The sequence below is a fragment of the Brachionichthys hirsutus genome, chromosome 21, assembly GCF_040956055.1.
Source record: "Brachionichthys hirsutus isolate HB-005 chromosome 21, CSIRO-AGI_Bhir_v1, whole genome shotgun sequence".
Classification (NCBI taxonomy): Eukaryota; Metazoa; Chordata; class Actinopteri; order Lophiiformes; family Brachionichthyidae; genus Brachionichthys; species Brachionichthys hirsutus.
The window spans coordinates 2,871,736-2,887,212 of record NC_090917.1 but is presented as its reverse complement, the minus strand read 5'-3'; the positions used below and the strand labels follow the sequence as shown (position 1 = coordinate 2,887,212).

Sequence of the window (15,477 nt, the reverse complement as noted above, 5' to 3'; positions counted from 1 at the left end):
GGGAGGAAGAATTTAAAGAGCAGCATACCAAAGCAAGCCTGCTTCACTGCATGCACTGGGAAGAGCACCTGCTATGTTATTACGGGGCATATGTTTCCCTTCTCAGCAACAAGACTGGGAGGGTGTTGCATTAGAGGAGGATCTGACAACAAGGCATCCATCGATGCCAGATAATTTAGCACTGACGTGTCATAAAATGACAAAATGAGCTTTTAAAGGTTAAATTTGTTCTCTATCATTTGTCTTTTTAAAGATACAGACTATCAGGCCACCAATGTCCAGAGTGGGTCATCATTTTTTTCCTTTTAGAGACATTTTTTATAAAATATAACAAGTTAACAATTTTGTTAGTCACCGCAGCCTCCATCATGGCTGTGGACACGCAGCAAAACCAGAAAATACATTTCGTCCTGCAGACTAGGCAGTTATGTTGCAGCAAGCAGTAACGGCCTTCAAGGCATCACATTAGTGCAACTTAACTTCATGCTGCATGTTGGCAAGATGAGCAGACATGAAGAAACTGATTTGCGGCGTCTTTGGGCAGACGCTTATTTACACATCCTTCAGTTGCAGAGCAACATTATCATTCATTCGGTGTCATGGTTTTGGCTGCCTTTATGTATGTACGAATGAAAGCCAATATTCACTCTGGTTTTTTTTTTTCTTCACCAATTCCTTTGGGGAAATATCTGGCTCCTTGAAATGTACACTGTCTCTAACTGTGTACATTTTCGGAAATGTAAAGCTATAGGTGGGAACGACAGCTCTTATGATGAAGATCCCAGTTAATAATACTCATAGTTATCAGTTAAGTCCCGCAACTGAAACAATACAGCAAAAACTGCAAGCTAATTACTTCTGAAAGGCTTAGGGAACAACCGCATTAAGCGACGGTTTGTCGATCTGAAACAGATACGTGGTGCTTCAATTCATAACTCTTATTTATTCCGCAAGAACGCACACATACTGTGACAGAGCTCGGCTGCACGTTATTAACTTCCGTACAATGAAAATGTAAAATGCAATCCATCCTGGGGTGTTTAAACTGTGCATCCACCGAGACGAGATGCGGGTAGGGGGGGGGGGGTCTGGCTGTGTGAGTCATCACCTGCATTTTGTAGCTGAAGGCTGGCAGGACATGGAGACAGTCTCAGCCTGGACAGAATGACCCAAAGTCTACATGATACAGTCCGGGGATTATTTTAAGTGTGTTCACATCAGTGGTTCTGAAACTGGGGCAGACCACAGTGGGGGGACATAGAGCAACTGCAGAGGGAGTATAGATTTGCTGACACTATTACGTTAACATTTATTTCATTAACATTTACACTTGGATTTTTATTTTTTTCCTTTTCCTTAAATTCATTTACTGATCACAAAGAAAGAAAAAATCAACCGTTCTATAATGTGAAGGGAACCCATGCAAACACAGACTACTTTATTTAAGCCCCAGTCATGCTGAAGGCATTGGAATGGCATTTAATGTGATGGCCTCTCCACACAAGTACACAAGGGGACGTAAAAGTGCAGGTGAATTTATTGGGAACTCCCTTGCACATTAACAGACTCATTTGATCAATTCTGTAAACTTTTGGCTTTGGAGTTCCTTGCAGATCTATTCCTGAAAATGTTCCTCTATTTATGATTGGGAAAGCTGAGTGGATGTGCGAGAAACAGGAAACCAGAAACAGAGAAACCCATTTAGCCTGTAAACAAACTGGGTCAGGCCTTTGTTAAGCAGAGGAGCTGCCTGAAGCCCTCACACGTGGATCTCCTGCATTTAGGCTTTTGCACATCAAATCACCATTTTCACATCAGTTCCCGAGCCGTGCTTTTTTGGTGCTTTTACCTGAAGGCAATGGACGACTGAACGAAAGCAGACCCTAAACTAATGCTCGTTCGCCTAATTATTTTAGATGCCTAAAACACAATGATGGGTGCAAGGCTTCTCATCCATGCCATTTATTCACTGATCAGCCCTTCTACTCTTTGATTCATTACTCAGCTGTGTATAAGAAGAGTTCCTCTCCAGTCCCAAACTAAAGGACGGACTCAAATCAATTTACACGGCTCAAGAAGAAGAACTAGGATCTGGGCTGACTGCACCCCTGTTGTGTGATGGCTCGTTATTCTTGGCATCACGTTTATCAGTGGCATCTTTGTGTACGTGCTAAGCTGTCTTAGCGGGGGGGGGGGCTGTTCTGCTGATTGCTCTCAGAAACCTAGTTTTACAGCGAGGTTAGGAAGAGTTCACACTGTCATAAGAACGCTGGGAAAAGAAGGAAGCCGCACAGACAGTCGATAGCGGGCGTTCCAAGTCTGTTTGAGGTTACCTTTTTGTAAGACGAATACTATCCTGGGGGAGAGGTGTGTCTTCTGGTGAGTGAGGAAACTCCTGATCACAGTGGAACAGCTTTACTGTCTGCTGTCAAACTGAATTTGACTGCAGCGGTTTGCATTTGGAGAGCACCATGCAAGATGGTGCAAAATGTAAAAATGTACACACATCTGTATACAGAATACAGAGATGATGAGTCATTGTATATTGGTCTCTCCTGTTGGTGGAATAAATGCCGATCATTGAACATTCATCCTCTAAATTATTCCAGCTACTCCCGGACACATGAAATCATGCCTGCGTTTCCATAAACATGCATTTTCAGCTATAAGTTAAATTATGAGACCGAAAAAAAATGATGAAAAACATCAATGCTGCTGTTCATGTAGACAATTCCTTCCAAATTTCATTTTAAAAATCAGCATTTTTATTGGCTGAAAGACACGACATAAAACTGAGTCAGAGATTTATCTACTGTATGTCATAAAATGTGTGAATAAAAAAAAAAGTCAGATTTATACTGATCATGACTCATCATTCACTATTAATATGTTTTTTATCTTTGGGCTTGTGCGTCTGAAGGCTGTAGAATTATCTGTTCTTTTCCCTCGAGGATGATCTCATGACAACCAAGCTGGGCTTTCTCTACATAATGATGATCCCTGCCTTAGGCGGCGCCTGAGCCTGTCAGAGCCTCTCGTCAAGCAACAATCACAGTAATCACACGGTTTACAAAGGAGTCCTGAATCTGCTACCGTCAAAACTCAAGTAACACGTCTGTCTGAGCGCCGCATCGGCTTCTTATAGCCTCCTCCACCAGCTGGCTGTTCCTGCTGCGCTCAGCCGGTGGTCAGTCGGTCATTCGGACAGAGCGTTGGTGTCTTCTTACCTCCCATGTTACACGCCACTTTGCAGAGAGGCCACCCCACCGACAGTGATTGTTTTCTTCTGCAGGAGGGCCAGCAGGATTGAGTTATTCTCTTATTTAATGTGCAGCATTTCACGATGGTGTCGGGCTGATAGGAAATGAGCATTTTTAAGGGGGTAAAGCAGAAAGTAGGTGGGCTGGATGGCTGTTTTCTCCGTCCGAAAGTCCTACATTTGCATCCTCTGCTGATCTACAGGAGCAAACACTTCCCACATTGCATGAGATGTTGGCATTAATCCCTTGTGCATATCCTGTCTACTGCTAAGTCACCGGGTCCTGTTGTACTGTGAGAAATTTACTAGCTCCATTGTTAAATAAGCTGGATTTATGTCGTCTTCCCTCGGAGAGCCAGGGGACGGAGCTTCTGCTAAAATAGATGTTCGCTTCAACGTTAAACAACATGCAGAATTCCTATAAATGTTTCATGTCTCTAATGCACTCACAGTAACTAGTTCACCAGGAAACTTCCATGATTCAGTTACTGGAAATTAACTAATGGTAACTGATGCAAAGTCCTTATTTGTACAAGTTATCAAACAAACGCATTGGTTTGCATTAATTCAATTCAATTGTGTTTTTACACCCTGCCTGATACACCACGATCTGCCTTTTACCCTTAAATCTGATGAATTAACTATTGTACGTGATTTTAATATTCATGCCAACAATAACCTCATTCCATTATGCTATTTTCAGTGTTTAATTACATCCTCGATCTCCTTCTGACATTTCACTTTGGAATTGAACAATATATTATCTTTGTCTATTGGTCCATGATTTGGAGCTATTTAAATGATAATAAACGTGGCTCGAGTATTTCCAGGGGCAGGAGATGACGGTCACATTTTCTCCATCCTTTTGCATGTGAAGTTGTCCTCTTCACCCCTGCCCCTCATCTCACACCACAGCCGCTGAGGCATTGACAGTGACACCTGAGCTCCGAAGGTTTGACTTCCCATTAAATTTTAACAGACATAGATAGGACCAGTGGGCAATACAGTAGAAGAAGTCATTGTGGCTGCCTTCTGCCATGGCCACACCTTCAAACAGCTGATCGGGGGGGGGGTATTTCTAAGAGATGACATGTGGATCAAAAGGTAGACAGACTCAACTTTTAAAACTGGCGTACACATATTAGTCAACCATGCTGAGTCGCGCCCTTTCAATGAGTTGATGAATTGTTCTTTTTTTTTAAATCAACCCAGACAATAAAACCGGCGCCAGATGCGAAAAGTTCCCTGCATCTGAAATGGATTGTCTCCATCATCCTTCGTTGAGAGACAGTACAGGCCAGAGGAGGCGGTGAAAAATCCAATGAGCTGAGGCAGAGCGGAGTAACAATAGAGTCAAATATCTTTCCCATCAGAGTGGGAAATGAATGAGTCTGGCTGAGCGAGCCAGTTACACGAGATAATGTGTAAATAACGAGGACGGTTTCTCCACTCCATAGACTGAACTGATGACTTCAGACGATCTGCTCTGAGCTGCTGGACGTGAGAATAGTGTAATGAGGGATTTTCACCATGGTGGCTTAAATGGGCCTGATAACAAAGAGCTCCTGCAACCTGGGAGTGAGCTGAAATCTAATCCCTTTCTTTACACCGCGGAAAATTGGCACCATTAAAAATATGCCTCATGAACTATTAGCATTTCATTTTCGCAATCCATCCAAAAACAGTTTTTTTTTATGAGCAGATTCATGAATATTTACTCTAATGTTGATATCTCTCATGCTGAATGTAAAATGTGTGTGTTGTGTGCATAAGAGAAGAAGCATTTGGATGCAAATTGGGCATCAAAGTGTTTTACAGCACTTTAGTATGCAACTGCTAATGGTGTTTACTACAGGTCCAAACTGGAACCTGTTATTTTTAGAGCGCCTCTATGCAGGGCTGGGTAATGCAGCAAGAAATATGATGACAAAAACCTGCATTATATTGATTACAAGATTTATTAATAGACAGGATGATGAGCCACAAAATAAAATCTTCTCTCCTGTGCATGGGCTCAGGAGCCCAGAGCATCCAAAGCAACCTCAGAAAGTCAAATGCTTTATTCGGGCATCTGCTTAGGATCCATCTTTAGTTACTACATTTGATACTCTTCTGGGCATCATCAACCAGTAGAAGATGCTGCAAGACTCCTAGCGCTTACTGCAGGGAGGACATATCTAATCAGATCTGGGGACATCTCAGAAGTCCAAAGGAGGCACTGGAAGTACAGTACTTATTCCACTATTGGCAACATGATAGAACTGGCTGATGAATGACAACAGACGTCTCCCAAAGCTGCATTCGTAGTTTAGAAGTCTTTGCTCAGCGGCCTCCTTGGACCGTCCCTCATCAGCACTAGCGCCTGGCACCGCGGCGAAAGGCAGACTGTTGGCGTGATCTGTTTTCTCTGGGGGTCTCTGTTATACTCTTCCTGACAGCTCGAAACGAGACAACAGCACAATCACAAGCGGTCACTAGAGTGGAGTTCATATTCCATAAGAGCCTCCCAATTAGTGCCCATTACAAGAACAAAAATATTACAGGAGCTCTGGGACTGTTATTCCCACTCCCACGATGTAATTTCCTGTCCAGCTCGGGCTCTGCTTGCACAGTGATAATGCACTCAAGTTCCAGCTGAGGGCGTTTCAACGCCCACAGCGGCTGCAGGCCGTTGTTCAAGCGAGGCCAGACCCTGCCTCGGCTGAGCTAATGTTTCCAGGACAGGAGCAGTTCAACACAGGAAAGGTGGAGTGTGTCTGAGTGACTCATGTCAGCGACATCAGAGGGACTCCTGCTGCCATGGCGACACTGGTGAGTCAGAGGACGCCATGCGGCAGCATACATCCAGGACTGGTTGCAAACTTCCAGCTTGTTGTCTCAGCTGTCCGTGTGCTTGATGTACGCACGCTGCATTTCACTACACTAAAGCCTGAGGACTCCCAAGGCGTCATTTGTATTGACGATCTTGTAATCAAGATAGCGGATTAATATTCAAGGATGGCGTTGGACAGTGCTGGGCTGCTGAGCTAAGATAATCATAGTTTGACAGACATCCTCTAATCATCCTCTAATGTTGAGGACAGCAAATGTGCTTATTTCCTATCATTTAAACTCGGCTTCCAACTGGTTTGCAGGATTTCCTCATTAACAAGCTCTCATTATGATTAATGGTGGACAGGTACAGGAGCCTGCACACACTTACAGCATCACATTTTCATATAACCACTCACACGCACACACACACACACACACAAACGATAATGCTCTTATTAACACCTTTACCACCTGATGTGAATCGGTATCTCAGAGCGATACAACACTTTAAATGTTAGGTTAGTTCTGCACCATTTCTACCCTGAGCAGCTTGTGTCAGCCACACATAAGCCTGGCTACCGCTAATGCTGGCCTAAATTATTTCATTTAGGTCCTAGGACAGTGTATGTCCCTCTATATTCAGCGTGCAAAATAGGCTCGCTAAGAATACCAATTATATTCCACAGTGTGGAACACATGAAAACTCACACTGACAAATGGGTTCATTATCTGAATGGTTCCACAGTTGAGAAAAAAAGATCATATAATTTACTCTGGCCGCCTCTGCGGAGGCATTTGTGCTAATCTGATGTGTCTGTGCATGCAAGACAGGAGCTTCTCGTTTATGCCTCACGTGAAGCCGAATGGAGAAAACACTGCTAAAGATCAACATGGAAGTGACAACAGCGTTGTGTGTCCAGAGTGGCTTCTGGGACCGCTGACGAGTCAAGACAGGATTTAGCTGCTATGAGGATTCCCTTTATAACGTAATAATATAATCAGTGTTGTTCTCCAGATTAAACATTTGCCCATGCAGCTTGCTGCAAGTCAACCTACAGTTAACCGTGTCGTTTTTCCTCCAGGAAGTCCATTTAAAAGCTTTAAATATGTACTTCCTCCATTCTGTTTTCATTTTGGGGAACGGATTTCATTTCGATGGTGGTGAAGGGAATAAAATTTGAGTCTCGGGCAAAATGTTCTGCCTTTTTTTTTTTAGCAGCTTATGTATCGTTATAGTTTTACTCTGTGCACAGGAGCATCCTCCGACTGACGATGCATCTCCCTTCAGGACAGCATTGCTGCGTTGCTCCAGTTAAGGATATTTAGGTCAAGAGAGGTTCAGACACAGTTAAATTCATTTCTAAAACAGTCAGGCTGCACCATTAATCCTGCGTAATGCTGCGTAAACTGTGCGACTGAATGAAAATGTGAAACTCTATGAGCACAGCGAGGGCGTGGCGTGAAGGGGACAGACCTCTGTTCATCTTTAGATACAATCAAGTTGGCTCTCTATCATGTCACTGTTACAGAGGAAAATCCTGACATTACAGCATGTCAAAATTACAATGTAAAAAAAAAAAAAAAACGCATGTCGGTATTGCACGTTAATCCTAGGAGGGATTAAACATTCACAAAAAGGTTACAGGTTCTGTGCAACATAAGGAATGTGCAAACTGCAACAGAGGTCAGGCGGCGCGAGCTATCAAGGTCATGGAGGAAATATGGCATTGCGTTGGAGGTGCTACCCTCTAAATATGACTAATCGCCCCTGCTGTTCTGCTTCTCATGATACAGGTTAGAACTCATTAGCGGGATGTTCCGCCGCACTGAGGTACGGCGCGCCGGCTCTCAGGCGTATGAGGTAGAATAAACAAGCAACTACTCTTACACACAAACATTTGACAGTTTTTTCACATACAAAATAATTGGGCCGGTCTTATCTAAGTGCATTTCAAATTTTGAGCTCCAAGAAGGCAAAAATCCCGCCTATTCTTTTCCCACAATGTGCAGCCGTCCTCCGTGGATTTCTGCTTCCTCTGTCGAGGCTATACTTTTTCCAGGCATTAGCCTGCAGTAATACCTTTTTGCTTATTGATTTCTATCGGTCTGCCTGCAGTCTAGAGTGCGGGTGAGCTCGACACAAAATCCTTTCAGCACTGACAGCCGGGCAAAACAAAACAAGTCTTAATGCTTAACAAGATAACCCGCGCGACTTCTTCAGGCAGAGACGGGATACAAATAACGCTGATTTCCGATTCGACCAGTTTGCTGGAGGTTGGCCGAGCCGAAACGCAAGCAATTAACGGATCCGTGTCAACACTGACAGTCAGTTGCAAGCTAAAGGTGTGGTTGACAAATAGACAGAAGAGGAAACAAAGACTTCACAACACCTATTGAAACTGAAAGCTGCAGGGACAGCTAGTCAACTGGGACATGTCTCGCTGGACAGTCCAGTCCGGCCTGGAGGTTCAACAGTACCAGCGAAAAAGAAACTTGTTCACAGCTTCATCGTAAAAGCACAAGGATTAAGTTGCACTTTGCCTCATGACGCAAGAGGCACACAGAGCATTTATTAAGGATTGATAATTGAGCCTCGGGCCCTCATTGAGATTAACAGACTGGATTTATCTGTCCCTCGAAGCCTCACAGGAGAAGCAAACACACCGATAACAAATACATCAAACAAACCTAATCTAAAGTATTCCTACATTTCCTTGCTATCTGCTGCAGCCACGTTGCAATCAGGGTTTCACGAGGATTAATCACGTCTGCATTCGCCGACCCTGAAGAGTTGCTATATTTAAAATGGCACAAGAATGAGCTGCGCTACTTTAACTTCCAGGGTAAAATAGAAGCTCTTCTCCAGGTTGAAATGAAAGAGCTGATTTGCTCTGTGGGGATTTAACTGATACTTTTGTGTGCGGGTATGACAGGCCTTTCCACACTCATCGGGCGGAGCAACCCCCCCCCCCCCCCCCCCAGGGGAGGAGCTGGTGGGAAGCAGGCTAAATTACTGGGCTTCTTTCAATGAGCACTATAAAATATCACATTCATGTAGAGGACACCAAAATGTTACTGTTCAGAATAATTTAGCTAATTAACTTGTGTCAGGGAATACAGAGTGAAAAGTTAAAAGAGTCAAACATGAAAATTGTAATATTTTGGGACCCCCCCCCCCCCCCAAACCAAAGAGCCAATCATGTGTGGCCCCTTCTATAGCATTACAGCACAAAAAAAATCAATAGTTTGGACACAATGTGCCGATGGGCTTCTTCTCTTCCTTTGGCCCCTGAGATCCACTGATTGGTGCCCCCCCCCCCCCAACTTCCGGGGTGCCCATGCAGGGGCGGCCCTTCGCGCAGCATCCGCGCTCCGTGGGTACCACCATGCCCGCTCCCGTCCTCATCCGAGTGGACGCGCTCCTCCCTGATCCATATACCGCGTCGTTCACACCGACAGCCAAGCTGCTGCTGGTTCACATCCGACCGGCCGAGCAGCGGCACCGAACAGGAACGACCGAATGCTGCCAGACCGACGCACCGGGCGACGGAATTGATGCTTTAAAGTCAAACCCCTCCGCGTGGCGCATGGACGCGCATCTTCTCCCGTGAATGCCGGCCCTTACCGTCCCACTGTTTGGTTGGCGAGCTGTCTCATCCGGTTGAACTGCTTCTTCATCTTGTGTTTTTCTGCGGTACAGCCGGGCGGTGGAGTCGCTCCTCACATCTCATTGATAGAAGTCAGAACTCTTGATCCGGTTCGGTCCGAACTGCAGGGCCGTGCATCGCGGCGGGGAAACGTTGGGCTAAGCCCCCCCCCCCCGCCCCTAAATGCGTGAATCAGGCTTCCCACCGGCTCCCTAGATCAAGAGATGCTGAACCGATTTCTTTTTCTCCCCCCCAAGTACTGACAGCTCACTGGCGACACGATGTTCCTGGCCGATGCACTATGGGAAATGTAGTGTACTTTGCATCTATTGTCCTCTGAGAGAGGCTTCAGCTTTCAAAGTTTTTTCAAAGCATTTTATCTGCATAAGAAATATTAAAAACGCACCTTTGAGTTTATTCAAGGTCCCACAGACCCTCACAGTTGCGAAAGGATTTTATTTGAGGTCACACTGAATAATTAAGGGAATTGTTCATAGCTAAAAATAACTTTTGGTGCACGGGGCTTTTTTTTTAAAGGTAGTATTGTTACTTTTAAAGATCAAAATTGGTTCCTCTTTCACAGGAATTTATGCAACTGCATGCAAATGGAATTAAAACAGAAATTAAATAATAATAAATAAATACGGTTTTCATTATTTGCTTCGCATGATGATATTTAACTCGAAAGTAAGAATCCTGCCAAATAACAAGAAACGATAATAATAAATACTGCTATCCTTTTATGAAGTGTAATTTTTTTTTATGAACATTTAAAGTGTCTTTAAATTGTTGGGATTAATTTGTACAGAACAAGTGAATGATGCTTTATTGATTCACAGCCATTACTGAGTGTAATCAGCCATGTCAGCCTGCGGTCTATACAAGGTCAATTTACAGTTGGGAAAAATGTAATGTGAGACCCAAATTTTAAATATATTCTTAATCTTACATATTGCCCATTCAAGTCAATTTCCACCTAAACATTTTGTCTTGATTACAGATTTTAAAAGACCATTAAAATAACACCTTATTGTCCCTGACAGAGATTGTGAACGGAAGAGGGAGTGTTGCAGATACAGTATACGGTTTGTGCAGACAAATAGCATCATCTAGTGGCTTCCAGAGTCAGTTAGGATATTTACGCATTACCATTTATTTCAGGGTGAGAAAGCTCTCACAAGAAAGCATGCAAAAAGAAATATGTGGTGAAATAAAATAAATTTAAAAGAGAATCAAAGAGATACCAAAGTGAGGAATAATACAAACTTATGGAAAATAATCCAATAACAGTAGTACTAATGCTCCCGTCGTGTGCAGTTACGTTCTGTTGACACAGGCGGCGCCAAAGAGTCGACGTTCAATGTTTTGAAGAGGACCAGAAGAAGAGGTCTTCATGCTAGACCTGACTTGTTAAATGATATTAGTGCAAAGTTTACCATTTCTGCAGTTATCGACTCTCTTCGGAAACGGTTTAACACACTTTGGCGTGAGGTCGCTGAGTTCTTGACATCTGTCTGTCTGCTTCAGCCTGAAAAATGCGGGATCGAACTAAAGAATTAGGAAATGTGAGTCTAAAAAAAGTGAACGGCTAACTTTAGCATTAGCGTGTTAGCCTGCTAACTTGGCCAAGTTCCATGTTTAATTACGTGAAAGTTCTGCGGTGACGGCTTTGTGTGAGAAAGTAACCCAATAAAGGAGATATGATTACTGCAATTTGTAATGGTTTGCGCGTCTGAATATGAACCTTATCGACATTTTATTCCCGACTTCCGTTTCATGAAATATATGTCAGGCGGGGGGGGGGGGGGGGGGGGGCGTGGAATGATCTTCAGAGATCTATTTCCTGTGTATTAATGATTGTTGTCTAACCTGACTGCAGAATGCTGCGGCTTCAGATGAGGATGAGGAGGGTAAAGCCCTCATGATCAAACCTGGAACCTCCTCAGCCAAAGAGGAGAAGGAGAATGAAGCCTTCTTGAAGAAGGTGAAGTTTATCTGAACAGTATTTTGTGATTTCCTGTCGCACATGTGTTTATTTCTGAAATACTAGTTCCAGCTGATTTATTTTTGTCAGGCGTTACACTGCAATATAACAGTTTGTCATGTGAGGGAGAGATGATGCAAAGGCCCAAGTGGTGTCTTAAAAGATACTAAAAGTAATATATTTGGTGGTTAGTCTTTTAAGTGTATAAAAAAATACATTTTCATTTAATACTTTCATATTTATAGGTGGAAGAAATTCAGGAGGGAATGTGCAGTCTCAAAAGGATGGTGTTTGAACTGGAGAACAAGCAGAAGACTGTCCTGGGCGTGGCACTGCCAGAAGATGGTAAGGTTTTTTTTTTTTTTTTATACATTTTTAAATGCTTCCCTTTATTTTTCTAGCTTTCAGGTTTTAATGAATCTGGCAGATTCATTAAATAGAGGACACTCTAACTGTCATGGAGGGTATTCATGTGCTGAAAACGGTTTTCTTTTTTGGACTAGGGATGAAGAAAGAACTCCAGACTCTTCGAGAGGAGATCAAAACGCTGGCTGGTCAGATACAGAGAAAGCTGAAGAGTGAGTATTGATTATACAAGAAGTGGACACTGCATTTTCTATGAGAGTTTTACACTCATCAATTATCTTTCCATAGATATTGAAGTGAAGAAGGTAGAAGAGGATGGAAAATACATTTCTATTAACATTCGGATGCAACGGACCCAGGTTCACTCACATTCACATTTCATTTTTTATTTCTGAATTTCCACCTGCATGAAGTGATTTTTATAACACTGGCTGTGGTGCTAATTCATGTCAATAACAGAAAAGATCTCATGCTTAGTCGATACAGTTTAGCTTTATCTTTAAAATCTTGATCGTCACACATTTGAGCCAAAACTTGAGTGTTTTATGCTTCATGGAATTCATGAAATGTTTCTTCTCTCCAGCATGGCGTCTTGTCCAAGGAGTTTGTGGAGTGGATGGGTTACTGTAGAACCATTCAGTCCCAATACAGAGACTGGAATGTAGAGAGAATACGGAGACAGCTGAAAATCAGTGAGTACACGAGGCAACAGCTGGGCGCGATGCCAGTTGTATGAATAACCCATAAAATGTTTAAAATTAATAGTTAGTGATAATAATCATTCTGTCTTAATCAATTCAAGGCACAACAAACTTTTTTTTAATCACAATCAAAGCATGAATGTCCTTTTATCCGAAGCGCTGCTCTAACAAATCTCTCCCTCGCCAGCTGGGACCAACGTGACGGACAGAGAACTGGACGTGATGCTGGAAAGTGGGCAGACTGACGTATTCACCCAAAATGTAATGTTGGAACCGCTGCACAGAAGCACCTGCTGTATCAGAATCAGGTTTATTACACATTGCCTTATTTCAATTTAAACGGCTGGCTCCCAACCAGTAGATGTTTGCATCCTGATATACAGATCCTCATCGATGCCAAAGCTACAAGGCAGGCTCTGAATGAGATCGAGTCTCGACATGATGAGATCCTGAAGCTTGAGAGGAGCATCAGAGACCTGCACGACATGTTCCAGTACCTCGCCATGGAAGTAGAGGCTCAGGTAAAGCGAGGGGGGGGGTCAAATCTCTTGGTTTCAAAGCATCTCATTGTGATTTGTCTGACTTCCTGCAGGGGGAGATGGTCAACCGAATTGAGAACAATATCACACAGGGCGCGAACTACGTGGAGAAAGCAAAAGAAAACACAGAAAAAGCCGTGACATATCAACAGAAAGCACGAAAGGTACAATTTCACGTGAAATGTTTAAGACACTAACGGCGTCATCAGTGAGACAGCATGCATCACTGTCGCTTGGGGTAATTAAAATGAATTTATCTTCCTGTTTTTAACTATATTTTTCTTCCACTGCAGAAAAAGATCTGGATCGCAATCTGCTTGGCCATCCTCATCCTCATCATCGTCATCTCACTGGTCGCCACCTTCAGCCCCTAACGCCGGGGCAGTTCTAGTAGTAGTAGTTCTTGGCTCAGAAATCCACTTCAATGTAAATAATTTCAGCCCATAGAATGTACGGTTCGAGTTGGTCAGTGGATTTTAACCCTTTGCATTTTAAATGTGTCTTCCCCCAAACCGGGCCTCTGTTTTTAAAGAGATGGACTCCGTTCAGCTGTCGACTTTGTCATCTGTTACATCAGTGGCCGTTCTCTTCGTACGTCGAAGTAATAACTGGCCTTGAGAACAGCACAATGCAGTATTGAAACCAAACACTGGCGCTGATCATACTGTACTCAGGAAAACTGTTGTTACGTCGTTGTTTCTGGATGAAATGGACTTAATGGCAAAAGGCTCTCTTTTATAGGCATACATAGAAATATACTAATATAATTGTATGTAACCTTAATTGCTGATTTTTGAAGCAAATGGTTTTATAAACTTGTAAAGTTCAAACTGCCTACATGTAACAACTGTAAATACAGAATTTCTTTGTGAAATAAACCGCCTTTTTTATGACACGTTTCTCCACGATGCAACAAAAGGCCCACTTTGATTTGTGATTTGAAAAATTCTACTACACATGGTGCCTTCTTCTTGTGTCCGTGCGAACAACTTGAGTCGAGAATGCGATGCTGAGCACAGACTTCAAGAAGGGATGTGTTTTTTTTATCTTTCAATTCACAAACTTTTTGTTTTTACTTTCTCTCCTGTTTGTCACATTGTGCATTCTTTGTGTTGTTAGTTCTGTGGGGGAATCATAGAGCAGAAAACAAGCACGACCTGCTGAGCACAACATGGCAAACCTGCAAAGAAAAAATAAACCCAACTTCTTATGTACAGATCTCGTTGCTGAAGTCCACTTTGGAAATAGCAAAAGTTTGCTACAGTGTACTCATTTTATTATAGATGTATTTTAAAATAAAATAATGCCATTTACTTTTGGTCATTTAGCATTTATATAGGATTTTTGCTGGGAATAAGCTTTATTGCACTTTCACACCTTGTGAGATACCCCAACACAGTATTTTTTTTACAGTACACAATGAAAGTATGACACGAACTTGTATTAAAATGTTCAACACAAAAAATAGCAACTAATTTTTGGTCTTTTTATTCAATTGTAATTGCCTTAATGTTCAAGTAAAACAATGTGGAATTACAATGGATCAAAGGAATGCAACAAATGAAGATAGACAAGAATAAGACCATCACCATAAACTAACCCCCCCCCCCCCCCTCCCAACATCACCTTTACTCAAAGTAGCTTAGACAAGTCCAAAAGTAAACATCTTAGTCATCTGGAACTGCACCAGTAATTTTATTCACATATTTTATCCAAGTATTCTTTTTAAGGTAACCAAGAGCAATGAAGTGATGCAACAAAAACTCATGAGGGAAAAAAATCATAATTGGAAGTTTGGGAGAGGCGGGTGGCTGTGTGACATTTTCTGTGTGTATTATATATAGATATATATATATAATTTTTTTAATTTCTTTTTTTTAAACAGAATCTCAACAACACCGCTGCTTTAGATGCATCACAAGGCAATCTGAGGTTCAAATCAGTTTGGCCAAAGAAGCACTCTAAATTTCAAAACCACATTTAAGTGGACTGGAGCGGAACCTTTCCGTTGGGACGACCAGGAAAGACATTCCTCTTTCTCCTGCATCCGGGTTTGTGGCGCAGAGCGAAAGACGTTTACGGTTTTCAAGACAATTTGCAGCTTCAATCAATACATTTTCAAACTATAGAGATACATCGAGGTACCGGGGACCAATTGATTGAATTT

The 15,477-nt window shown here is 42.6% G+C and overlaps 2 protein-coding genes across 2 annotated transcripts in view; one reads left to right on the top strand and one right to left on the bottom strand.

The window, feature by feature from the left end:
* LOC137909891 (rho GTPase-activating protein 44-like) overlaps positions 1–9,751 on the bottom strand; it is a 30,857-nt gene extending 21,106 nt beyond the window's left edge. The window contains exon 1 of the mRNA XM_068754323.1: positions 9,699–9,751. Within this exon, the coding sequence (XP_068610424.1) occupies positions 9,699–9,751 (53 nt within the window). The remainder of the gene's footprint in view (positions 1–9,698) is intronic.
* Positions 9,752–11,255: 1,504 nt separating this feature from the next.
* stx4 (syntaxin 4) lies at positions 11,256–14,636 on the top strand. The gene is made up of 10 exons (XM_068754375.1): positions 11,256–11,285; positions 11,600–11,704; positions 11,950–12,049; positions 12,208–12,282; positions 12,359–12,429; positions 12,654–12,762; positions 12,959–13,032; positions 13,155–13,292; positions 13,364–13,474; positions 13,604–14,636. Exons 1-10 carry the CDS (start codon positions 11,256–11,258, stop codon positions 13,682–13,684), a joined length of 894 nt encoding a protein of 297 aa, XP_068610476.1. The 3' UTR covers positions 13,685–14,636.
* Positions 14,637–15,477: the final 841 nt, after the last annotated feature.